We start from the raw sequence: 25,204 nt of genomic DNA, 5'->3' as shown, positions 1-25,204 counted from the left end.
GAACAGGAAAGATCTGGGAATGGCTGAACTGAATCCTGTATGAGAGCAGAGTGGTGAATTCTTCACCTTGGTTACCAAGACATGACCCCTATGGCTGTGCAACCCCATGTTTCCTCTCCTGACCATGTAAATCTGCTGTCATCAAACACAATGTGTGTTGTGCAACTCCAGAAAGCAGAATTTGGGACTTCCCTAATGCTACTGACGTGAGATCACGAGTGGCACAGACTGTCCGAGCTGCAGAGGAAATATTCCTGTTACAAACTTTGCAATTATGGAGTTTGTTTGATGTTCCTGTTGTGAAGACACTCCACTGTGAACAGAGAAATAAAGAAAAAAAAATTTTAAAAAAAGTCTGCCCAGCAGCTACTTCTTTTTTTTTTTTTTTTTTTTTACATAAGCATTTATGTGGGAGGAGAACAGGAGATTTGAAATGTACCTGGCAGCCTGCCGAAGCATAGGTATGACCCACGCTATCTTATAGATCTTAATTACTTGTGATGGTTAACCGACAGGAGCAGCAGAAAACCCTGAAACAAAGGGAGGCCGAGGCTCCCTGTTCCCTCCAGGGCATTTGGAGTGTCTGGAAAAATGCTCTGGTGTTGCCCTTTACCCACACACAGGCACTGGTGCAGTCACGCGTGGGACATCTCACAGTGCCGGGAAGGGTCAAAGACCAGATAAAAATGTGTAGAAAGAACTGGTAAAATGAAAACAATTATTTAATCTGAGTTTATGGTCTGACTACATACAGGAAAAAATATTTAATCTGAGTTTGAAGGCGCAGTATGTAGAGAAAAAAATTATTTATTCTGAGTTTTACAGACTCAGTAAATTGTATTTCTGGTGGACTTCAGCAGGAACATTAGCTTGGGAAAAAACAGGGTTGAACGCTGGCTTGGGAAAAGCCAAGATTGGGGTGTTCAGTGCTATGGGATCATCTCAGTTTAAGCATTTTCTACTCCCTTGTAATCTGGGTAAAATTTAAGAAAGCAGATACCAAAAGACTCCAGTGCTTATTGTAAATTAACGATTTAATTGAATGACTGAAGAATTTATTGCAAATAAATGATGGCACACACATCGAGCGACTGGGATAGCACTAAGGGCAGCTGAAATACTCCTCTCATTACCAACAGGTTCAGCTTTGGACATTTGGCCTTCAGCTTCTGGGTTTAACTTGGATTTTAGAACTTTTTCTTCTCACAGAGCGGGGACTCAGGCCTTGGCACCAAGCACCCGGGGCAGCAGCGGAGCCCCGGTGCCCGGAGGGATGTGGGGCACAGCTTGGCAGCAGGCTGGGCAGCGTGCTCCAGGGGAAATGGCCGGGCCCAGTGATTTTTGGGGGGGTTTCCCAACGCGGGCCATTCCGGGATGGACGGCGCGCGCGCGGCGGGAAACAGCGGCGTGCGGGGGGCAGGCCCCGCCCCGCTGTGGGCGTGGCCAGGGCGGGTGCTGAGTCACGCCGGGCCAGCAGAAGGGCGCCGGGACGCCCCGCGCCTTCGTGGGGGCGTGGCCTGGAGCGCGGCGGTATAAAAGGCGCGCCGGCGGGCGGGCTTCCCTCACAGCGCGTCGGCGGCGGAGCGAAGCGGGTTCCTGCGTCAACAGTGCTTGGACGGAACCGGCCGCGCTCGGGCCCGCCGCCACCCCCCTTACACCGCCGTCTACACAGTCACCGCAGCGCCCACCGGAGCAGCCATGGCAGCGCCCCCCTCTCAGGTGCGCCAGAACTACCATCAGGACTGCGAGGCCGCCGTCAACCGCCAGATCAACCTGGAGCTCTACGCGTCCTACGTGTACCTCAGCATGGTGAGGGCGCGGGCGCGGCGGGCTGAGGGAAGGGTCCTACGAGGGATAAAGGGGCGACACGAGGGCTCTGCTCGGCGGGGGGTTCTTGGGTGCCGGGCGGTGCCTGCGCGCCAGCTCCTCCTCCTCCTCTTTCCCCACCTCCTCCTCCCCCCCGCTGCGTTCGGGCCCGTCTGGGCCGTCCCCTGGGTGTAGGTGAGGCGCTTTTATCTCGCCTGCTCCGCGGCCCCGCCGCCGTTGCCCTTGGCGGCTCTGTTATCAGCCGCGCTCAGCGCCTCTGCCCTTGGGGCCGGGCTGGGTAGCGGGAGGTGCTTAAGGAAGCTCCTGGCACCCTTCCCGCAGGCGTGCTCGCCTCCCAGGGTCGGGTTTTCCTCCAGGAATCGGGAGGAATCCATGGTTTCCTCGGGCCTTGTGTTTCCATCTCTCCTTCGGCCTGAGGCGCCCATTATAGCTGTTCCTTGACCTCTGTGCAGCAATCCTGGTGCTTTGGTCGTGCTGGGACATTGAGACTTCTTAGGGACACTGTGCCGTGTTGTGCCATGTATTTTGTAGCCTTTTTTTTTTCTGTGTTAATTTGGTTCTGAGCCCTGTTTAGAGCTTCTGTTGGTGAGTGATAGTGATACACAAGCACCGGTGCTTTGACTTGAACCTCCAGGCCGCTGGTGTAAGAGCAGAGAGTTCTGTAGTAGGTTGGTAAATAATTGGCAGTTCATACAGAACTTTCCATTGAATCCTGGTAATGACCAAGGAATAAACAAGCTGTGTCACGGCTTCTAATTGCTGTTACAGGTTTGGTTTTTTTTGCTTTCAGAGAAGTAGCTTAATTCGTATTTTAGTTGCTGTTAAACTCATATTGTAGTTTAATTTATCTCTTGTATTTTAAATGTCACATTTTTCCCCGCAAAAAAAGTAGAAAGTGTATTCTTAGTCTAATCCCTGGAAAGCCCAGTGAGGCAAGAGAGCTTTATTGCAGGAGTACCTAAAAGTTCTTGGCTCACCCTTACCTGATGTTGCAAGTCATGACCCTGACCTGCAATGTGGTCATTGTAAACAAGATCAGGCAAACAAAGGGAAGATTTCTCCGTGAAAAAGACCTTTCAAGGCTGCAGTTTAATGGTGCTCAGAACAGATATCTGTGGGGTTTGTGATTTTTTTTTTGTTTTGTTTTTGTGTTTTTGGAACTGAGCCAAGGACACAAACACCATTTATTTGTGTCCTTGGTAGGAGTACAGGTTAAAATTTAATCCTAGCTGGAAAAATCAAATGATACTGAGGGGAGAATTGTTCCACACTGCCTTTCTGGCCTGGGCTTGGACTGCAGCCATCCTGAAGCAGAGATTTAGAGTCTGTGAATTCCTTTATTTTTCAGTCCTACTATTTTGACCGGGATGATGTGGCCCTGAAAAACTTTGCCAAGTACTTCCTGCATCAGTCCCACGAGGAGCGGGAGCACGCTGAGAAGCTGATGAAGCTGCAGAACCAGAGGGGCGGGCGCATCTTCCTGCAGGACGTCAAGGTGAGCTGGGGGCTGCCCCCAACTGCAAAGGGGTTGAATTTTCCTCTGGGTCCTCCCCAGAAGGAGCAGCAGCTTACACTGGAGAGGCACAGGAATTTGAGATGTGGAGCAATTCGATTATTATTTGCTGATTGAATAATAAAGAAGTACTTCTTGTGTAAGGAGAGGGTGCTGAGCCCCAGGTTGTTCGTTGTGGGGTGAGGGCAGACCCAGAAGGCAACTGGTTCATCACTGTCATTAAACTTAACACAGAGCAGATGTGCTCTGTGCACTGTTTTGAGAAGTGGGACTTGAATGGTTTGCTCAGTTCTGTTCTGAGGGTGCACTTCAAACTTTTGACTTTGCCTAAACTTGGTTTAAACAGAGAGTGACCTAAAGGCTCTCCACCCTGCTGGTCTGTGGGTTCTTACAGCAAACATGTCCTGTGCTTTCCCCTTTCAGAAGCCAGACCGTGATGACTGGGAGAATGGCCTGACTGCCATGGAGTGTGCCCTGCACCTGGAGAAAAATGTGAACCAATCACTGCTGGAGCTGCACAAATTGGCCACTGAGAAGAACGACCCCCACGTAAGTACATGCTGAGGATCAGCGTGGTTGTCCAAGGATGTGCCTGTTCATTGTGTGGCTTTGGGGCTAAGCTCTGTGTGTCCCTGGTGTTGTTAAAGGTGAAAAAGGTGTGAACCAGGGGTAGAGCCCTTTGGTGGGGTTATTGCTGTCCTTCCAGCAGCATTTTAAAGTGACAAGGACCTGCTTTATTCCTTCTGGAGTGTCTGTGAACAGTCTCTATGGAGACCATTTCTGAGGGGGTTGAGTTCCATCTTTTTAAGGCTTTTTGTCACGAGGGTTTTCTTGCCACAAAATTCCAGAGTTGCTTTAGAATATTAAAAGCCCTGGTGTTTCAGAACAATGTCTGAAAACACGGAATTCTTCTCAGATGGAAGTTTTTTGCAAGGCTGGATTGAGGTTGCTTAATAGCAGGAAGAGATTAATACGTGTGAGAATCCAGGCACTCTGGGGGAGTGTCCTGCCTAAGTTAGAGGGACTGAGGATTAGTAAATCCTCACTGCTGTGGGTTTGCTGTGCAGCGGGGGTGTCTCAGATCTCTTCAGGAGCTTGGCTAATGCTTCCTGCCATGAGGAAGAGGAGAGGCTTCCTGAGCTGCCTGGCTCTGCAGGGTTCTGGAGCAAGTGAGCCTACCTAAGCCTGGCTCACTTTCATCTTGTTCTGCAACAAAACCTAGAGGCTGCTTCCTCTCAGCTTGAAAATTCTGCATCCTCTCCTTAGAGAGCCTCAGTAGGGTTTCAGGCCTGAATGTAAACCTCTGGTCTCCCTTTCAGTTGTGTGACTTCATTGAGACCCATTACCTGGATGAGCAGGTGAAAGCCATCAAGGAGCTGGGTGACCACGTGACCAACCTGCGGAAGATGGGGGCCCCCAAATACGGCATGGCAGAGTATCTCTTCGACAAGCACACCCTCGGGGAGTGCCACAGCTGAAGCCTTGCCGAGAGCCATGCTCTGGGTTTCAGTGGGACTCCTACTTACTGTCCAGCCATGCATGCAGCTTCAGTTACTTAGCTAAACAGTTCCATACTCTGTACCAAATATCCCCTGTTCTGTTTGTGTTTTATGTACTGCCCTCCAGCCAATAAAGTGACTTGGTTCCAGCTGGCTTTTCCTGTTTAGTTTGGAGGGAGAGTAGGCAGCTGTAGTGAAGGCAGTGGGAGGTAAATTTGTGGTGTGACATGGGGGATTTGCAGCTGCTGCTGAAGGCAGAAGTAGGAAAATCTCTGTGGTTTCTTTAAATTCCTTGCAGAGAACTAAAATGAGGAAACGAAACCAAGGTCCTGGGCTTGAGCCTCGCTTTTTATTTTCTAAGAGTGGGCAGTAAAAGTCAGCTGAGTGATGTCTGCTGCCATCCAGCTTTCTCTGAGCACTGTCAAATTCCTGGTGGGAGATGTGGAACTTCAGAAGGAAGCAATGTGCTGGGCAGATGCTGCAGCTGCCTGTGCTGCCAAGCCCTTACCTCACCTTATCCCAATACTACAAAGTACCAGACAGGACTGGAAGAAGCACTGTGGGTCTGCATCACAAGTGATGAACTTTATTCAGTCCCTTACTTTTCCCTGGACTACCTTGTTAGGAGTGCAAGTCCTGCCTGAGAAAGGACTCGAGCTCTCATTCTTGCTGTGAGGAGAAAAGTAGCCACATTAACTGTGCTCCTGTTCTGGGGTACACCTGGCTGGTACCTGCATTATTTAACACTCAAAGTCTTGTTCTTTTGCTACAGGTTGGGTTTTTTTGGTGCTTTTGTTCTTGTTGCAACATGAGTTGTGCCTGCTGCTGTAGCTGAGGCCAGGCGCAGCGTGTCCTTAGTGCTGGTTTCAGCCCAGGCTGAGCTCCAGCTGCATGTCCAGCACCTCTGTTGGGGTGAGTGCCAGGATAAGGCAGGTATCCCATGGATCCATGGATTCCCCTTTAGCTGTACTGGTCCATCTGCTCCTCCCCTGGGCTTTCACTGGCCTCCAGGATCACCTCCATCAGCCCCACGTAGTCACCCTCGGCTAGGGAGATTCCAGAGTCATTGGGGGATGGACTCTCTGCTCTCCTGGGCTCTTTGGGAGCTGGGGGGTTGGTGTTTCCATTCCCAGTGTCTCTCATGTTCCTGGAAACCTCTGGGTGCTGCTCTGGAGCACTGGCTGCATCTTCCAAACTCAGGCTGCGAGCCTCAGGGCCCAGGTTGCCCTTGTGGGACCTTTCCAGCACTGGAGAGGTGACGGGAGTGAAGGAGAAGCAGAGGGAGGCGCTGCCTCCGGGGGTTTTGTTGCTGGGGGTGTGAAAGGCACTGGAATGCTCTGAATTGGGAGTGGCTGAGGCTGTGCTCTCCAGGTTTAGCCAGGGGGGGCGTGAGGCTTTGGAGCTCTTCAGGCTTTTGAAGCTGCCGTGCTTCTCATGCTCGAGGGGCTCTGGCAGGAAGGGGAATTTGGGGCTGTTGGATGCTGTGGACTGCGCTCCTGGACTTCCCGTGGTGGCAGCTTCCCTGGAGCTGCTCTTTCCTTCTCCTATTGTCACAGCCACAGAGTCAGGGCCTTTACTCCGCTCTGTTGGCCAAACAAAGGTTTCCTTTGCAGCAGAGCCCAGGGAGCTCTGACTCTTGTCCACATCACTGGTCCTGGAAGGGGAGGCATTGACAATGACATCCCGAAGGGAAGAGGAGCATGCGGCGATGCTGGAGAGCGCCGGTGGCTTCTTGCGCCCTTGGCGCCGGGAAGGGAAAATCATGGGGATGGAGCTGATGGGTGTCTGTGGAGCACTGTAGAACCCAGGCCTCTCATAAAAGGGCGTGGACATGAAAGCATCAAACTCCCTTAGTTTTCCCTCTTCGCTGTCCCACTGCTCCTGGGAGTCTCCCCTTGGCTGATTGATGCCACAAGGGCTTCCAGCCTTCCCCATGTCCTGGTAGGTATAGTGGGAGAAGGGCGACGCGGGATCTCCTCGCCGGCGCAGCAGGTTCATCCGGGAAGAGGACCTGGAGAAGTTCGGGGACTGGACACCCAGGAGGCGGCCCAGGTGTCCTAGCAAGGGAGTGGAGTGGTTGGCCTCCTCGTTCTCTTTAATTTGCTCCAGGGGCTGGAACTCCATCTCTTCCTTCTGCATGCTGGGAAAGCAAAGTGGACTGTTACAGAGCCACAGAGGGAGGGGGGGGATCTCCTGGAGAGGCTGGCAGCACTGGGAATGCTGCTGCCAGTGGCAAGCCTCTCTCTGTATTGCCATTAGCCCCCCAAAATGGGTGCTCATCATACAGGTGAGTGAAGAAAAGAGGTTAGATTTATCCTTTTCCATGGAGAATGTTGGCTGTTGTGGATGAGCCTAAAAGCTCCTCAAGTGTAATGTCCTACATGAGACCCGATCCAGGTGTTGTGACACTTTGTACCTGCACTCACCTGATGTCAAAAGTGGAGCCCAGGAAGGACGGGCGCTTGTACTCAGCAGTGGCCGCGGTGTAGGGTGGCTGGGGGTCGGGCTCGTTCCAGTACAGGTCCTTCTCCAGAATGGGTAAATCCTGGTGCATCTCATCCACTGCCATGAGGGAGACCTGCAAGGGACAGCAGGAATGTCACACGGGGTGAGTGAGCAGCATTTTGTGTGCCTGTTATCGAGGGACAAAGGAACACAGAGCTGGAGGAAGCGGTACAGCACGGAAACCAGGCAAGTGGCTGGGGTTGCTGTGGTTTCCTGTCATTTGGGTTGTTTATCACACTGAGATTTGATTAATTGGAAGGAAAATGGTGCTGAAGGAGACAGGAAAGCAACAGACTCACTAGGACAGAAGGGTGGGAGGTGTGGAGTTAGTGCATGGCAGAAACCAGAGGAGGCAGTTTTAGATGGACACGGTATGAAAACGAGGGGCAGGAATGATGTGTCATTCAAAGGCAGCTGAGGCCTGAAACAAGCACCCTTCATCTATCCCATGTGCCAGAGCATGGAATGAAGCTGCAGGCAGCCTCTGTGTACAAAGACATGCCAGAAGCCCCAAATTGCCTGCTGTGGATTGGGAGGATCTCTCCCATTGCAGGCAGAGAGCTGGAGGCAGCGGTGTTGCAGGAGAACTTGGTCACTGTCCTGCCTTGGTGTTCCTCTTCAGGTGAGGCTCAACTTGCAAATCTTCATCCCCTTTACCTGCAGGTTCCTGTCAATGAGCCAGTTGGCTTCAAAGTCATCATCGTCTTCCCCAAAAGGGTTGATGAGTTGCTCAGCCACCTGCATGTGGAGAGCACACAGCAAAGGTCACCATTGTCATCCCTGCCCCTTTCCCTGCAGGGAGAAGTCAGGTGTGATGTCCCTTGAATTCCAAGCCATGTTTTTCTTCCCAAAAGGGGGTGGGTTAAAAGTGGAAGCACCCCAGGGGCTGGGAGACATTAGAATTTGTAATAATTTCCCCCCTGCTCACACAACCCTCCTGCAACTTTAGGAGCTCCTTTTTTTCCTCTAGTAAGGACCAAAGCCTAGGAAAAGTGCAGCTGGTGTCCACAGTGAGACAGTTGGAAAATTAGAAAGTCCTGGCACTTCCTCAGCCCCTCTTGGCTTCCTGTTACTGCCCATGGATCAAGGAACACAGCAGGGTTCCTGGTGAGCTCACACTGGGAAAAACCCTTGGCTGGGTCAGATTCCAGCTCCAGCCGTGGTTTCTGGGCCTTACCTTTAACCAGCCAGCATAGAAGAAGAATTGCAAAAATGTAAAGACGGGCACAAAGAGATCCAGCTCATGGCCAGGATATGCTTTCTCTGGATCCAGGAATTGCCTCCCAATCAGACAGGCCAGGAAGAAGCTGTAAACAGCCACGGTCACCACCTGGGAAGGACGCCAAGGGACACACCAGGGCAGCGTGAGTTCCCAGCATCTCCCTTCAGTTCCACCCCACACAGCTCCAAGGCCTAGCTCTGTAGCCTCTGGGAAGCCTTGGATTCAGTTCCAACAGGCTTTTTGCAGGAGGATGCATTTCCCTACAGAAAGCTACAGACATTCCCTTTTCCCTGCAGCTTTTACCTACACTGTGTGCTGTCCCTGGAATGGTGTCTGTGAAGGTGTCACAGGCCAGTGGCAGCAGCAAGCACGTGACATCCTGAGTGGGCTGGAAGCTGTCTCAGGGCTCAGTCCATGCTGGCAGGCTGCTTCCAAGAAGGGAACCCTGGCATTGCTATTTGCTCCTTCCTTCCTTCTCCTCATGCTGAGCTTTTATTAATATTTGCCTGCCTAGATTTCAGGCAATGCTGAGCTTTGTGCTTTTCCCTGTCACCACAGGACTGGGAACTTCCCCTTTTCAAGTTAAAAGTAAGCAAGACTCTCACGTGGTCCCTTGATATAAACAGGGGGTTCAAAACAGGAATGCACTTTACATGTTCCCCATTAACCTCTGGCACTGCCAGAGCAGCAGCAACAGCTCCTGTTTCATGGTGAAGGGCATCCCTGTTATCTGTCCTGGATTGTAGGAGACAAAGGAGCAAGGTGGTGCCAAAGTGTCTGCCTGGGCTGATAAACAGCTGAGTACACACCTGGCACAACCTCCTGGGATCTTGCCCAGGATGTGATCCCTGCAAGGTGGTGCAGGGATTGTGTCTGTTTTTTCCTGTGTTTTCCATGGATCTGTGGGGATTTGTTACCCCTGGATAGAGGTTATTTCTGGACAGGTGGATGTGTCTGAGTTAGACAAAGGAAGCTGGGCTGGGTGTGTGCCGAGGTACCAATGGAAGAGAGCAGGTGGGGGTGAGGGATTCAAGAGTAACCTGCATTTTTCTTGGTGGGTCAGTTATGAAGCACTTCTACAAAGATAGGCTGAGAGAGCTGGGGCTGTTTAGCCTGGAGATGAGGTTTTGGGGAGGCTGTGGCCTTCCAGTACCTTAAAGGAGCTTATGGAAAGGAAAGAGAGGGACTTTTTACACGGGCAGACAGTGACAGCACAAGGAACAATGGTTTTAAACTGATAGAGGGCAGGTTTAGATTAGATAAGAGGAAGGAATTCTTTACTAAGAAGGTGTGAGTCCCTGGCATAGGTTTTCCAGAGAAGCTGTGGCTGCCCCAGCCCTGGAAGACCAGGTTGGACTGGGCTTGGAGCAACCTGGGGTAGTGGAAGGTGTCCCTGGATGAGCTTTATGGTCCCTTCCAACCCAAACCATTCCAGGTCTGGGTGTAAGTGGGGATGTGCACAGGCAGTGGTGGAGCAATGGCTGTGGGGATTCCCTTCTCACCTGGGTGTAGACCAGGGGGATGCTGATCCAGTCGTATCCGTAGAGTTTCCCACACTGGCTGCGCAAGGTGTTGAGCTCCTGCAGCAGGGAAAAGGGAATGGCATGTCAGGATAACTTCCCAACTCCTTGCAGAGCCTCTCCAGCACCCCTGTCCTCCATTGTTCCAGCCCTTTCCTTTCTGCTTATACCTTTTCTGGAAGGGGGGCTCAGTCTCAGCCTTGGAGGAATTCCCTGCTGCCTGGGTGTCTCCCCCTAAGCCCAAGATCCCTCCTAGCTCACTTCACAGCAGAGTTTCTCCTCCCGAAATGAGCAGTCCACAGGTGAGGCCAAGAATGCCCTCAGGAGCATCCATTTGTCTCTCCTGTCTATAGATGAATATCCCAGAGGGAGGTTTCTCTCTCTCTGGGGAGATGAATCCTGCTCCAGGCAACAGAAACCACGTGACTTTCTCTGCACATGAATACCAAGAAGGATGAGCTGCTCCAGAGCCTTTTTCTGTGCAGCTGGGCAGGGACTGTTGCCAGGTCTTGCCTGTGGAGTATGGCCTGTTGCCCAAAACTATCTAAGAGTTTTTAATAGTAATGTTTTCTACAGGACCTCAGTTGTTGAGGATGTTTTTGACCTCCCCTAGACTTCCAGATATATTCTTCCTTGTGGCTTTCTATCTGGATCCCAGAAACCTGCATTGGCTGTTCTGAAATGTGTCAAGGACCTGTTTTACAGGTGCCTCCTGTTCCCCAGGATCTCAAAGCCCTGCCTGTCCCCTCTGTCACTCACATTCAGGATGCCTTGGAGCAGCACACTGTCCCGGATCCTCCCGTCATTCCTTGCCTTCACAGCCAGGTTGGAGAACCACACGCACGGGATCCAAAACTTGTTGTGGGGGGAATTCAAGCTCTCAAACTTCTTGTGCTCTTCTGGTGTCATGAGGCCTGGATGGGAAAGAGCAGCTGGGAGAGGGATGGACTTAGAGGGCAGAAGGAACTGATCTGGTCTGGAATGAAAACATCTGAATCTCAGGTGGATGCCTCTGCTCTCCCTAAAAATCTGAGTGACGACTCAGAATTTGGGGAGACATGCAGAAGGACAAGTCTCCCTCTTAAAACATTGAGTCATGGAGGTGGGATAATGGGATTTCACTTTGGATGTCTGCAGCACATCAGGTAAGAGCCATCAGGGTGATAAAGCACTGCTGAGGGTGCAGCTGCCTGGTGTCCATAGATACTTGTTGAGAATGGGATAATTTGTGTCCCTGAAGTGCCTTTTCTTTTTAGGAGGCCAACAATATCACATCTCTGTGGATTGCCAAGGGAACCCAGACAATGTGGGCAGACTGGGAACCCTGCTGACCTTGAGGAGCATTTCCCAAGAAGATGCAGTGTGCCCTGCAGTTAAGCTTGGAGACTTGGAGCTTGAATTCCCACCTGCCCTGAGGGATCAGCACCACCCCATTTCCAAAGAAGCTTTCCCAGGGCCCCCTGCCCCTGGAGGAGCAGCGAGGAGCAGTGCTGACCTGCCCTCACGACGTGCTCCATGCTGGGGAAGCGCTTGTAGACAGCAGTGCTGACGGAGCGCAGGATCAGCACGCTGACCAGGTTGCTGTAGCGCATCAGGGTGCGGCGCAGGAGCCTCCCGTACTCGTCCTCCCCATCCACGTTGCAGGACACCAGGTTCATGATCCGGTCTGGCCATGGGATGCTCTCGTACTGGGCCCACCAGCGGGACACCACCAGGGCCACATAGAAACCTAGAGGGGAGCTAAGAGAGTCAGGCATCTGAAAAGAGCTTCCTCCTACTGTCTGATCTCCTCTTCTGCTCACACAGAGATGGGTGCAGGAATGTCTGGAGGGGAATTCAGTCCTCCATGCTAAAAGGAGGCTAAATTTCATATTTCCCTTCCAACCTCAACTGTTCTGATTCTATGAAGCAACCTTAAAGATGATCTCATTCCAAACCTCTGCTCTGGACAGGGACATCTTCCACTAGACCAAGTTGCTCAGAGCTCCACCCAGTGTGGCCTTGAAAACTTCGAGGGGTGAGGCAGCCACTGATTCCCTGGGCATATCTGGTGCCACTTGGAGCTTGTCCTCCTGTGCTGGGGGACACACAGATATGGGGCACTCCTCCCACTTGAGGAGTTTTGCAAAGGCGGAGGGAGGGACCTGCTCTGCCAGCAGAGCTCTGCCAACCCAAGGAGAAGAAATGCTGTCCCATTCCCCTCCCTGCTGGATTCCAGACAGCTCCTTACCCAGCACGAAGGACACGGGGATTAGCTCGGCGTAGCTGTTGCAGTACAGCGCCAGCTTCTCAAACATCAGCCTTTGGCTCTCGCTCAGGATCAGCCTAAAAGGGACAAACAGAAGCAGTTCTCCCTCTCCTTCCTTCCCTCCCCTTCCCTCCTGTGGACAGAGTCTGGCAAGTGCCTGCCCATCAGAATCCCTGTCCCAATCCTGTGTTTATCCCATGTCCTGCCCCAGGCCAGGCTGTGGGTGTGAAGTTGCTCACCTGTAGACAAGGCTGATGGTGAAGTAGAGCGAGATGAAGATCAGGAACTCGGAGTAGAGCAGTTTGTAGATGCTGCCCTTCCATTGGAGCAGGAGCTGGGAGAAGGTGCCCAGGCGGGCATCAGCCACGCGGTTGGTGTAGGTCACTGTCATCACAGCTCCTGTGGAGGCACACGACAAGTAGGGCTTGGAGCTTGAGCAGGAGGAGACACAGGGACATCCCACGTGTCCCACCAAGCAAGATGGAAAGGAAGGAGAAAACAGAATGAGCTGAGATCAAAAGCTGGGTAAGATGTAGGCAGCAGCACAGAAAGCCAGGAGGAAATTGCCAGCAGGCAATTCATTTGATGAGTTTCCCATCTTTTCTCTGTCCTTGAGCTGGTTATAGTGACCAAGGATGTATTTTCTGGTGGATCCCTTTGTTTTTAGTGTTTGATTTTTGTCAGCATTCAAATGGGGCTGGTTGACTGAAGAGGACAAAGCCCATGTGCCACCTCCTTCCACAAAACACTTGTGGTAAGATTAATCTCAGGGTCACAAACTGCGAAGTTTATGCTTAGCCCAGTAATTTTCTAAATATAGTTTTTGTTTCAAATATCTTTCTGTAAACCTACTTGCTGGGAAACATCTTCCTGAAATACTGCTGGGAAAAAAAAAACCCAACCCAAAGGAAAAACCCCAGAAAAAATTTATTGGGACCGATCCAGATGAAGGCATCCTAGCAAGGAGAGCTATCTGTACTCTGCTGGTCCTAGTCATGTAGGCAGGGCAGCCTTCCCTGTTGGAGATCTGTGGGATGGAGTTCAGCCAGGCTCATAGGGCCCAAATTCCAGCAGCTCCACCTCCCCTCTCCTTCAACCATATGTTGCATAATAAATCACAGTGGCTGAAAAATAGGCATTCAGGCTCCTGAAGTGCTCCCTAGACATGCAGCATCCCCATTCCACTTCTAGTGTAACTTCCATAAATAATTCTTTATAATCAAGTGATAGTCAGGCTCATAGTTGCATAAACCTGAATTTATTTTAAAAACACCCCAACAAACAAAAAGACACCAGTGTTATCCATGCCAGGCAGATTAGTGAATGATTTCTTGGGTTAGAAATAATTATCCAGTGTGAACTATTGGTATTTCTGAATCCTAACGTGTCACCAGGCATTGCTATTAAACAGAGGTAATAATGTTAATGATTATGGGGCCTTGGGCTCTTCCCTGAATGATGGGGATGAAGAAGCACTTCAAGGGACAGCAGCTGCAGGCAGGTAAGTTTGGGCCCACGTTCCTCATTTGTTTCTCATTTAAGCATCCCAGTGAAAGATTTACATTTAGGTGGGGACAACTCAGGTCCCAGTGAGCTGCTGCTGTGAAGAAAACCATCAAAGTCTAGATTTTTGGCTATTTCAACCAAGCAGCATCTTTGTTCTGGGTTTGGCTTTTTGGTGCTGCTCCTCCTTTGGGTGTCCCTGTCAAAACTTAGGTCCCTGAGTCCCCTCTTAAGGGTGATATAGAGGAGCAGAGCTGTCCCTGTCCCCTGCTGCTCAAATGCCCCTTTCAGTAAATCCTCATGTCCATTCCATATGGATTTCTGGGTACAGGACTTGGAAGAGTAGGCTTTAACTGCCCCAGAGGTTGAACCCACAGGCTGCCCAGAAGAGAAAAGCATGCCCAAAACCCCCTACGTTTTTGGGGCCCCTTACACAAAGCTGCATCTTTTCTCTGGGCTTTAGGGCTCGAAAGCACTCAGGGAGATTCTTTGTTGCGTAATTCAAATTCAGATTCCCTTTTTTACCAAAGAAGGAAAACTCCAGCTCTTGGCCGTGTAACTAATGGATGTTGCCCACCTCTACTCTGTTCTGCTCCTGTGTGGTTTATGGGGCTTTTCCAGTGCTTTTCCCTCCAGCCCTGAACGGGTAAGGCACCTCCCTGCCCACCTGCCAGCCTGTGCTGGGCTGCCCTGGGATGTCCCTGGGCAGCTGGCACGTTCCATTAGTGGCTGAGGTCCGTGGTGGGAGGTGGCTCACTGGCACACCGGAGTCAGGATGGGCTGGAAGAGCCCACCCAGGGAGCTGCTGCCTGCATCCCCTGCTCATCCCTCTGGACTAACCAACACACCTGGAAGTCGACTGACCTGGAATTCAATTGTAGGAGCAAGCAAGATTCTGGGACATCAGGTGCATCACCCACCACAAACAGATCCTAGCAGGTATCGCAAAGACGGACAACGAGCAGACGGATGGAGCCAGAGGAGGTCACGGACAGGCAGGAAGATGGATCTCTGCAGGAAAGAGTGATCCTCCTGCTGCTGTTAGGATACTCACAGTCATGGGCTCCTGAGCCGTGCTGGAGGCTGGAGAGGTTTGGTCCTGCACGTGTCCCCGCTGGGTCCTTTGTGGCCTGGGCCACTGCCCGCATCCTCGTGCCCCCTTGGCTCATAGGGGGATTGGACCTGCCCCACACGGTGTGCTAAGGAGCCTGAGACCCACTTGGGAGCTGCAGCCGGTCACTTGATGCCGTAATCCCTCCTCATTACAAAAGAGACTCTGTTGTCTTTTGCCCTGTTCCCTCCTAATCTTCTGAGTAAGCCCTGCGTGTTTATAGAGGCGGCCGGAGGAGGGGGAGGCAGGGCTGGCTGCTCTGCTGCTGCTAACTCCTGGCACAGCCATGGTGGCTGCCAGAAGAGAGGCATTTTTCCTCTAATTCTTTCCTGTTTGGTCCCTCTCTCCATGTCACAATCTTACAGGAACCCCAGGAGATTATGCAGGGCTGGAATTTTCCACCAAGGCTGTAAAGCATGGTGACTTGGGGGCTGCCCTCTCTTGCCTAGGTCAGTGAAACACCTGGTCCATGCTCTGCCTGGCTCTCACAGGATGTTTCCCCATCATCCCTCACTGTCCCTGGATGAGTTTGCCACCTCTTCTGGCTGTGGTTTGGATGCTGGGGATTTCCACTCTGCTACTGGTTCTCTGAGACTCTTCCCATGTGTTTGCTTACTTTTGCTCTTGCTTTTCCAGCAGTGCTCGAGAGCTGTCACTGTGCTTCCTTGCATGACATCCTGGGAAACATTGGTCCTTGCCTTGCCCTCAAACTTCCACCAAGCCAGGGAACTCCTCCTCTCTGTCTTCCCAGGGTTCTTAGTCCCTTTTCTGCTCCTTCCCAGTTGTGACTGTCCTTCCCTTCTACCACCTCCTCAATGCTTCTACTCAGGTCATAAGGACATTCCCCTTCCATGAGGCTCTGAATCAAAATCTTTTAATGAACTGGTCTTCCATTGTTTAGGCAGCTGTGAGACACTGAAGAGGGAACACAGCTCTGATCCTTGCAGGTAAGAGCAGCTGGAGACCCAGGCTCCTGTAATAACCAACTTTCTCCTGTGCTTTGACACTTATTTAACAGCACTAGTTGTGATCAGTTTGTCCCAGCTGTAGTTTTCTCCTTCCTGTGACTGATCCTTGACAAGGGGAGTGGGTTGTTTCACTGCTCCTCTGGAGCAGGTGCTGCCTGGCATCTGCCTGATGTGGGATTTCTGGTGCAGTCTGGGAATTGCTGCCAGTGGCAGGGAGAGCATAGTTTAAAACGTGGGATTAGTGCTCTGTGAAGGGACATGAGAGCAGGAGGACCCTCTCTGAAGGGATTGTGGTCCATCCACTTCCAGGGCTGGAATTGCTGAACAGGCAGGCTGAGATAGATCTTGAGGGTCGTAGTGCCTAAACCCTCATCCCCACACACAGCAGGGAGACCAAAATGCTTCAGGTGAGACATTTGCTGCAGCTGTTGGGAGCAGTTTGGCTGCTCCTGGGGATGTGGAACAATAACCCCCTGAGTGTCCTGCTGCTTGTGGAGGGATGTGCTGGCATCTGGGGGCCTCTGCTGCCCTCCTCTGAGAACAGCTCTGCTAGCAGCTCGTGTGCTCCACAGCTGCCCTTGGGACAGTAGGAAATATGTGTGGAATTTAATATTAATGTAAATAACTGAGGGGCTACCAGCGTGGCAGAGCTGCTTGGATCTCTTTCCACATCTCCTGTGGCCTCAGACCCTCAGGAGGAGAATGGTCTGAAAGCCTGCCTTGCTCAGCAGAGCAGGAAGCAAAGAGGTGCTGACATCCATCCTTAGCCTCAGGGCCCTGGAATCATCCTCATTTTCTCCTTGCTAAAGATGTAGAGATTGAATTGCTGCTTTGGGAATGTTAAAGGGCCACTCTCAATGCTGAGTTAGCAGCAGCTGGCTGGGAAAGGCACAGTGCCCTCCTTGCTCTCTCCCAGAGAACAGTAAGTGCTTTTAGGGACAATGGGTCCCAAAGCTTGGTGAAATCCCTTTCCCTTCTCCAGTTGCAGGGCTGGGATAGACACAGAGGCAGCTGGCATCAGAGGTATCTCTGCAAACTACATTCTTCCTTGAAATCTGATGTAACTTGAAAAAAAATCCAACTGGGAAATGTCTGGGGAGTTGCTGTTTTTCATGGACAGGATTTACTCAGAGGTTTGAGCTGGCCAGAAATGTTTGAGGAGGATGCAGTTACCCTGCAGTGCTTTTGTGAGGACCCCCAGGCTTGTTCCCCTCATGCTGCAGAATTCCTCACTAATTCTTGCTCCCCTAGGAGCTGGGGGTGCCTGTCCCTGTGCCAAGCTCCATCTGACCCTTTGCATTTTGCTTTTAGGGGCTTGGATGGTGACAAATCTCTCACTTTGCCTCTGATGTTGCACAGTTCAGTGCATACAGCATGAAAATGAGGGAAGGGTCCTTAGTGAGGTCCCTCTTCTCCTGCCTTAGGAATTGTGGTGGGGATTAGGTGCCAAAGGGAGGATCAAACATGCTGGTGCTGGAAATCAGAGACCCCAGAGGAGCCTTGCTGCAGCCCTTGCAGCCAGCTGAGCAAACATGTGGCACAGCCAAGGAGCCAGCCAGGAGGGGCTGGATGGAGCCTGGAGTTTCAGGCCATTTGTTCTCCTTTCCATGGCAATACCATCTGGTTTGAGTTTGCTGGATAAGGGGTGTCAGCAAAGTCAGATTCTGCTTTCCAAACTCAAAGATAATGCCTGTTCTTCCTTCCCTTCCCAGCCTCTGTCTGGCTTTCTTCTTCTCCCCTTTCCTTCCCCGTCATTTCCCTTCCTTTTATTTCCACTTTCTGCTTTTTGCTTTCCTGCTTCTCTTCTGGGAAGAAGGGAGCACATGCTACTCTCCCCCTTATGACAAGTTACTTTTTCAAGTGGCTGGGATTCAGCACATCCCTCGCAAAGCTTCCTGTCAGCACTACCAGTTCTCATCCTTCCTGCCTTTGTTGGCTCCTGGAAGCACTTCTACCTTTCTAATCTGAGGACCCTCTGTTGCTGCTGGCCAAGCCTTGGGAGTTAATAATTACAAAGACTAATTACATCTGGTGTGCTTTGCAGAGCTGAAGATCTTTCCCCTCCTCCCAAAAGTTCTCTGAAGATAGCAAAGGTTGCAGCCAGAGACACAAACATCCCGGACACTCCGTTCCCAGACTTCAGAGCGTGGGCTTGGCCTGTGCTGTCCCCATGGATCCTGGACATGAGGCAGGGCAGGGCTGGAGATGACACAGACACCCAAGAGATGCTGGGACAGAGAATTGCTCCATGTGTAGTATCCACAGCAAAATCCTGCAGTGGACACCAGGATCACCATGTCTGACTCTCCTGCCTCCGGCGTTGGGTCTGTCCCAGAGGCAGAGGATGGACAAGCTGAGAGCAGGGAGGGAGCTGTTGCTGTGTGTGAAGGCTCCAAAGGAGTATGGCTGCCTGGAGGGAAGCCCAGGGCAATGGCAAGGTAGGATGTGATGGGAAATGCCCTCTGAGGGCAGCAGCAGTTTTTGGTTCAGAATTCCAGTGCTGTCAATCCACAGGTGGAAATGGGATCCGCTGTGGGACAGGGGTTACAGCAGAAGTGGTTTGCCTGTTGGGTTCCGTGCTCAGTGCTCCCCTTGAAGTATAAAAACCCTGGACAACCAGCAGCCGGTTTCCCCCCAGCCAGATTTCCCCCATCCTTCCACCTTCCTAGGTTTACATCCCAGGCTTTGTATTGGCTTTGTGTGGCACCGTTTTGGTAGCGGGGGGCTACAGGGAGGCAGAGATTCACCTGCAGCCCATGGAGGAGCCCACCCTGGAGCAGAGGCATGCCCGAAGGAGGCTGTGGCCCCTCAGGGAGCAGGGTCCTGGCAGGACATGTGGAGAGAGAGGAGCCCGCGCTGGAGCTGCCTATTCCTGACCCTGTGGAAGGGACCCAGGCTGGGGCAGTGCATGAAGAGTTCCTTAGAGAAGGAGGACTTGTCCCGTGGGAGGAACCCCACGCTGGATCAGGGGCGGAGTGTGAGGCATCCTCCTCTTGAGGAAGAAGGAGCAGCACAGACAGCAGCCCCCATTCCCCATCCCGCCGTCGGGAAGGAGGCGGAGGAAGCCAGCAGCGATTCCGAGCCGGGCACGAAGAGCGGAGCGGAGGGACGGTTGTCGGACATTTCCTTGCACCTCCGCCCTGCCCCGCGGTGAGTCGATGGGTGACAAACGCCGCCGGCTGCCAGCTCGGCCCGTCCCGCCCGTGCCCGCAGGGACCCCCCGGGCCGGCGGCGCTCAGGGCGCAGCCGCGCCGGCATCACGTGGGCGGCGGGGCCGCGGCTGCTCGGGATCGGCTCCGGAGCCTCCGGGAACCGGTCCCGTTCCGGCTCCTCCGGGCACGGATCCGCCGGAGCCTCCGGTTCTCATCCCTCCTGGCTCGGCTCCTCCGGGCACGGATCCGGCGGCAGCTCCGGTTCGGGTCCCTTCGGGCACGACTCCTGCTCCGGCTCCTCCGGGCACGGCTCCCGCTCCGGCTGCGGCTTCTCCGGGCGCGTCTCCGCTTCTCGCTCCGGCTTCTCCCCCGGGCTCCCGGTGCGGCTGCCCCGGCCATGGGGGCTCTGGCGGGGGCGCCTCCGCCTTGAGCAGCATCGGCAGCAGCGGGACCCAGCGATGTTGCGGGGGTAGGTGCGGGTCTGCACGGGGAAGGAGTGGCGTCCGTGTGCCGGGGCTCTGTCTCCGTAGAGTCCTGGAATGGTTTGTGTTGAAGGGGATCTTGAGGTTCATCTTCTCCTGCCACGGGCAGGGACGCCTTCCACTAGACCAGATTGCCCCAAGCCTTGTCCAACCTGGCGTGGACACTTCCCGGGATGGGGCAGCCACGGCTTCTCTGGGAAATCCATTCCATCACCCTCACAGGGAAGAAGTTGTGTGGAAGCCAAGTAAGGAGATGGAATACGGAGGCAGCAGCATCCCCAGATACAGGACTTGACGTTTCATTGCTGAGGCAAAGACAAGAAACACCAATGTGTGTTCTGCTATAATATAATAACATAAAATTAGAATAGACCACTGCCAGATACTCTGCCAAACATTTGAGGGACGATGCTGAGTCCACATGGGATGATGAGCCACTCTGGACTGATGCTGTTCCATGGTGGTGCAGGTCAGGCATCCATCCCAGTGGGGATGGAAAAGTCAGGCCTTGCTCCCAAACCTGGGGTGAGAGTTTAATCTGGAGAGAGCTGGAGGCTGCTTGCACAGGAAACAACCCCGTTGGATCAGCGCTGCAGGAAACATGTGGGGCCCGCTGGAAAAAGTGCAGATCCTGCACATTTTTTTGCTTTTTCTACAGAAACCAACTTCAGAAGGCTATGGGATGTTGGGGAATTTTTTTTTTTTTTTTTGTGTAGGTTTGCATTTCTTGTGTCAGTGCATGACTTAGGATATGATACATTTTTCCTGGAAAGGCAGCTGCTAGTCAGCAAGAGAGGGAGTGTTTCTGGTGGTCCTTTGGTCTCTGGGATAGGATTTTAGAGCCCCACCTGGACACTGAGCAGAATCCAGCATAGCCAAGGCTTCCATAGGGATTCTGTTTGCATGGTGTGGAGAAAAAATGAGCTATTCCATCGTAGATGATTTTGCAGGATGTGTTTTTGGCATTACAGAGTGTGGGTGGGACTGTTTAATTCCTTCATATCCTCCGGTTTTCTTCCATAGCGTGTGGAAATACGCTGAAATATCTGTCTCCTGAGGCAACTTTCAGCTGAGAATTAGAGAGTCATAAAGGAACAGCATTATTTTTCCTTCCTGTGGGTTAGATTAAGTGTGTTTGTATCAGTAGACTGGTGAAATGTCCGTTTTCCTTACTGCTTCTTTTATTTATTATTTTTATTCTCCATGCTCTGGTTTCCTTGCTCCTTTCTGGTATGAATTCTTCCCAGTGTTCAGGGAGTTCTCCATGTGTGCTTTTCCACATGCTTTCCTATGATACCTGAGCTGATTTAGCTGGGAGCTGCAGCTTTGTTCCCTCTTTGGAAGGTGGCTGTGGACAGCTGTTGGTCTTGGACAGCTTGGGGGGCACAGAAAGGGAGAAATTAGAGTGGAAAAGGTGATAGAACACTCTGGGACTGAGGAGATAAACCCAGCCTGTATGGAGTCAGAGCAAGGGGAAAGAGCATGGCCTGGCAGGAATGCAGGAGAGGAGAGCACAGAGATGGGGCAAAGAGAAGAGGAAAAAGTGAGCCTGAGCAAAAAGAGGTGATGGCTGCTCTAGAGGAGGAGGTGGTGGGTGAGGAGCAGTGTCCAGGAGTGTGGGAGGAGGTGCACGAAGAGAAGGGCACCAGAGCTTAGCCAGAGCTTGTGAGCCCGAGATAAGCAGCAGCAGGTTAATCTGCAGGGCAGTGTCTGTGTCTGGGCAGGGCAGAAAACTTCCATGTGGGGAGGGCTTGGACACACTGCCCCTGCCTTCAAATGGAGGGAGATTCCATGGGGAGAGTTCAGTGAGTAAGAGGAGAAATACAAACACTACAGTGACAGCAGTGCCCTGCATGCAGGCACTCAAATGATGTTTTCCATTCCTAAAACTTCTCCAGCCTCTGTGTTAATTTGGGAGTTGACAGAGCCCTGCTGAGCACTGAGGTGCAGTGTCCTGGGTCACTCTTCTGCTTTCTTCTTTCTAGGATGTCTCTGCTTACTGGCCAGTGAAACTAAAAACCAGGGCTTTGACTCAGCTTGGGGAAAATACACTAGTGTAGACAGCTCTGTGGGGGATTTTGGTGGGAAATAGGTGGGAAAATAGGTTAAAAATTTGTTAAAAATAGATCTTTTCCTTCTGAAGCAGATGTGGGGGGTAGAGGAAGGCTGGGTTGGCAGCAGAGGGGATTTGGGTCCTTATATTAAGAATGGGAAAGCTGTATTGCCTTTTTTTGTCTTTTTTTTTTTTTTTTTTTTTTGCTTCCCTACATCAGTAGGGAAGTCTGACCTTAGGTCTGCTGGGTGTATCCTGGAATCCTAAAAATCTATCTGCAGGGTGTTTCTCTTGGACAGCAGGTGAGAATGGGATCTCTGGAGCAGCTGTCCTTAGTTCTCCTGCTTATTATCCTGAGTTAATAAGGACACCCTGCCAGAAGGGTAAAGCACTTCCATAGGGTTGCAGGGCAGAGGAACAGGTGCAGCTGTTGCTGCCCAAATTCTTCCCCATCACCTTCCCTGCCTCACTCCCACTGCCTATGCCTGGGGCTGGATGTGTTGGAGGAAGGCTCTGAATCACCCCCACGCTCATTTTCCCTGTGCTTTTACCCCCAGCCAGGTCAGTTTGGAGGAAGAGAGCCAAAATCCACCTGCTGTGGGACACTGGAAGCCCCTGATGCCATCCAAAGGGGACAAGGAGGAGCCAGAGGGTGGATGCCAGGATGCTGGAGGTGTGCATGAAGCCCAGTCCACGGAGCAGCTCAACGTGTCCCGGCTGCGCAGCTCCTCGGTGGAGATCCGGGAAAAGGGCTCGGAGTTCCTGAGGGATGAGCTGCACAAAGCACAGAAGGTGAGCTCCAGGGTTTTGGGGAACTCCTGGGGAGGGGGGCACAGGTTGGAGCTGAGGGGACTTTCCTGGAGGTGGTGGCAGGAATCTTGGGTCATGGATCAGGTGCTGGGGTGGGGAGGAAGGGCTGTGATTGACAGGCTGGGGCAGGGCATCAGCATTCCTGTCCCTATCCATTTCTTCAACAGGAGCTGAAGCTCAAGGACAAAGAATGTGAGAGATTGTCAAAAGTCAGGGAACAGCTGGAGCAGGAACTGGAGGAGTTAACAGCCAGCCTGTTTGAGGTACCACCCTCTTCCTTTCCCATCATTTCTTAAGCTAAGCTTACATCCAGCTCCTTTAAGACAGGCTTTCCCTGGACTTCCAGCTCTCCTCTCTCAATTTCCTCCTCTCCCTTGTTGTTCTTTCCTACTTGGAGAAGCAGAGCTGGCCAGTGCTGCAGATGGAGCTTTTACCTGGATTTCCTCCCCCTTCTAGGAGCTGTGGGGGTGGCATAAAGAGCACAGTAGTTATGGTTCCAGAATGTGGAAATACCTGGAGCTGGAGCCAAGCACAGCTCCCTGTCCCTCTCCATGCCTGCTCTGCAGTCTGGGCAGCTGCTGTGTAATAGAGATGATTCCCTGGCTCATGCCAGCCCTTGCTGGGGGTGGAAACATGCTGGATGTCCTCATCCACTCTGCTCCAGTGAGTGTCCAGAAGGCTTGTTGGTTTTGTTTTGGTGGTTTTTTGTTGTAATGTGGTTCTTACCAGGCTGTATCCCAGCAAAATCCTATTCACCAGCAGCTCTAATGTCTGGATCTGTCTGGATAATGAGGAAAACCAGAGCCCATCAGTACCCTTGAAATGCAGGGCTGTGAGAGCCAAGTAAGCACTCCCTCCCAAAATTTTGGCTGCCTGAGCACAGGATGATCTTGGAGATCATGTAGCAAGGGCTGTCCCCTTCCTTTGGTGGCTTTGGCCAGATGCTGTTTCCAGACTGCAGGGAGGCCCCAGCAGGGCTGCATCCTGCTCCCCTCTTCCTGTGGGAGAGGCTTCTAAGCCAGTTTCCACCATTTGGCCCCCACAGCTCCTGCTGTGTCACAGCCATGCCTGGGGCAGTGGGACCAGCTACTCTGAAAGGGGAGCAGGAGCAAAGTGCAATAACAAGGCAGGCAGGAGCAGTGCCCTCACCATGACTGAGCAATGAGTGCGGATCAGGATCAGAGCCACAGGCAGAGTCTGGGTCAGGAGCCAGTGCAGGGATCACCCAGCAAGGCTGGAGTGACTGCAGGAACCAGGCTGAGGAGAGGCTGGAGTCACAGCTGTTGGAATAGGGGCAGGCACAGCTGTGGTGGAAAACAGGTGAGTTCTAATGTCAAAGCAATTCTCAAGGGCAAGGAAAGGCAGGTCCTTGCTTCTGGCATTCTTCTCAGCAGCCCCTATCAGTGAGAGATGACCTTGGCCAGCTAAACTCCTTAACTTAGCCAGCTACACTCCTGGAAAGGGGATGCACTCCAGGCTCTGGCACTGGGAGCCTTCTCTGGGAAATTCTGAGGGAAGGCTCTGCACAGCTGAAGGAACAAACCCCCTGGATGTGGCAGGGATGTCTGTCCCCTTGCCTGGAACATGTGATGTGGCAGACCTGGGACCTGCCTTGTTGGCTGTGTGAGTTGGGGTGCAGCAAGTGGATTAAAACTCTCTCTGGTGCAGGAAGCCCACAAGATGGTGAGAGAAGCCAACACCAAACAGGCTGCAGCAGAGAAACAGCTCAGGGAAGCCCGAGGCAAGGTGAGTGACTCTCTGTGACTTCATTTTTGGGGTTGGTGTGGTGGCATCTCTGCCCAACCTCGCCACAGGGCTGTTTGTTGGCTGAGCCGAGTGAAGTGCAGCTTCATCTCTGAGATGCTGTGGTCTTTTTCTGGCAGACACTTGAGTGAGAGGGAAAAGGCCTCACAGACATCCTTGCATTGCAGTCTCCTGCTGATTGCTGATCCAGCTCTCTCTAGGGAAATGGATCCACAGAGAAATAATGAGTTCAGTTGTTACAGCTCTGAGATGGAAGGATAGAGCAGGAGCCTGGGGAGTTGGAATTTCCTGACATGGCAGCACCACAGGGCTGCTCAAATGGCTCCATCTTCAGGAGAGAGAAATTTCTTTGGAGTGATTAGTTCTGAAAAGAGCCTTGGACAGAAGGGGTAGATTCCCAAACAGCTGCTGTTTAAAATTCTGGATGATGGTGGCCCTGGGAGGATGGGGAGAGGCTTTATGGCTGGGCTTTTAGCTGCTTCCCTGTGGTTTCAGTGTTTGATGGGATGCAGCAAACTGGAGCCCAGCAGGTGCTGAAGGTGACTCTTGCTTGTGTCCCCAGATTGACATGCTGCAGGCAGAGGTGACAGCCCTGAAGACGCTGGTGATCACATCCACGCCGTCCTCCCCGAACCGGGAGCTGCACCCTCAGCTGCAGAGCCCTTCCAAAGGTGGCTTCAGGAAGGGCCACGGGCGGAACAAGAGCACCAGCAGTGCCATGGTGTCAGCTGCCAGCCAGAACGTGGCTCCAGAGCCCGTCAGCCGGGAGTGCAGAGAGGTGGGTGGGGCACATCCATTGGGGAGTGCAGAGAGGTGGGTGTGGGACGTCCATTGGGGAGTGCGGAGAGGAGGGTGTGGGACATCCATTGGGGAGTGCAGAGAGGTGGGTGTGGGACATCCATTGGGGAGTGCAGAGAGGTGGGTGGGGGACATCCATTGGGGAGTGCAGAGAGGTGGGTGGGGCACATCCAGCTGGGAGTGCAGAGAGGTGGGTCAGGGACATCCTGAGCATCCAAAGGTGGCTTCA

At 52.5% G+C, this 25,204-nt stretch overlaps 3 protein-coding genes across 18 annotated transcripts in view; 2 read left to right on the top strand and 1 right to left on the bottom strand.

Annotated features, from left to right (window-relative positions):
- The first annotated feature begins 1,552 nt into the window (after positions 1-1,552).
- Positions 1,553-4,988, top strand: FTH1 (ferritin heavy chain 1). The gene is made up of 4 exons (XM_054635761.2): positions 1,553-1,809; positions 3,176-3,322; positions 3,764-3,889; positions 4,660-4,988. Exons 1-4 carry the CDS (start codon positions 1,699-1,701, stop codon positions 4,816-4,818), a joined length of 543 nt encoding a protein of 180 aa, XP_054491736.1. The 5' UTR covers positions 1,553-1,698; the 3' UTR covers positions 4,819-4,988.
- Positions 4,717-12,727, bottom strand: BEST1 (bestrophin 1). The gene is made up of 9 exons (XM_054635762.2): positions 12,574-12,727; positions 12,317-12,411; positions 11,582-11,815; positions 10,846-11,000; positions 10,069-10,146; positions 8,522-8,674; positions 8,002-8,082; positions 7,266-7,417; positions 4,717-6,979 (listed from the first exon to the last, which is right to left on the bottom strand). Exons 1-9 carry the CDS (start codon positions 12,723-12,725, stop codon positions 5,800-5,802), a joined length of 2,280 nt encoding a protein of 759 aa, XP_054491737.2. The 5' UTR covers positions 12,726-12,727; the 3' UTR covers positions 4,717-5,799.
- A 2,689-nt stretch (positions 12,728-15,416) lies between these two features.
- RAB3IL1 (RAB3A interacting protein like 1) overlaps positions 15,417-25,204 on the top strand; it is a 36,016-nt gene continuing 26,228 nt past the window's right edge. For 3 of the 16 annotated variants that reach the window (XR_013182679.1, XR_013182680.1, XM_077179617.1), the window contains exons 1-5: positions 18,643-19,066; positions 22,161-22,395; positions 22,581-22,676; positions 24,082-24,159; positions 24,740-24,955. Coding sequence is in view for 14 of the 16 variants with exons in the window: in XM_077179617.1 (XP_077035732.1) it covers positions 18,750-19,066; positions 22,161-22,395; positions 22,581-22,676; positions 24,082-24,159; positions 24,740-24,955 (942 nt within the window). In the remaining 2 variants the exon portion in view is untranslated. Of the gene's footprint in view, positions 15,896-18,364; positions 19,067-19,090; positions 19,538-22,160; positions 22,396-22,580; positions 22,677-24,081; positions 24,160-24,739; positions 24,956-25,204 lie in introns of those variants that run through there. The other 13 variants (XM_077179611.1, XM_077179612.1, XM_077179615.1 and 10 more) reach the window with 11 other exon arrangements.

The sequence above is a fragment of the Agelaius phoeniceus genome, chromosome 6, assembly GCF_051311805.1.
Source record: "Agelaius phoeniceus isolate bAgePho1 chromosome 6, bAgePho1.hap1, whole genome shotgun sequence".
NCBI classification, from domain to species: domain Eukaryota; kingdom Metazoa; phylum Chordata; class Aves; order Passeriformes; family Icteridae; genus Agelaius; species Agelaius phoeniceus.
Note: the sequence above shows the minus strand (reverse complement) of the source record. Positions and strands in the feature narration are given on the sequence as shown.

Coding starts and splice junctions, on each gene's coding strand:
- FTH1 (XM_054635761.2), top strand. CDS start 1,699: ATGGCAGCGCCCCCCTCTCAGGTGCGCCAGAACTACCATCAGGACTGC. Junction 1,810..3,175: donor CCTACGTGTACCTCAGCATG/GTGAGGGCGCGG, acceptor TTTATTTTTCAG/TCCTACTATTTTGACCGGGA. Junction 3,890..4,659: donor CTGAGAAGAACGACCCCCAC/GTAAGTACATGC, acceptor TCTCCCTTTCAG/TTGTGTGACTTCATTGAGAC.
- BEST1 (XM_054635762.2), bottom strand. CDS start 12,725: ATGACAGTGACCTACACCAACCGCGTGGCTGATGCCCGCCTGGGCACC. Junction 12,412..12,573: donor ACCATCAGCCTTGTCTACAG/GTGAGCAACTTC, acceptor TGTCCCTTTTAG/GCTGATCCTGAGCGAGAGCC. Junction 7,418..8,001: donor TCATTGACAGGAACCTGCAG/GTAAAGGGGATG, acceptor TGTCCCTTGCAG/GTCTCCCTCATGGCAGTGGA.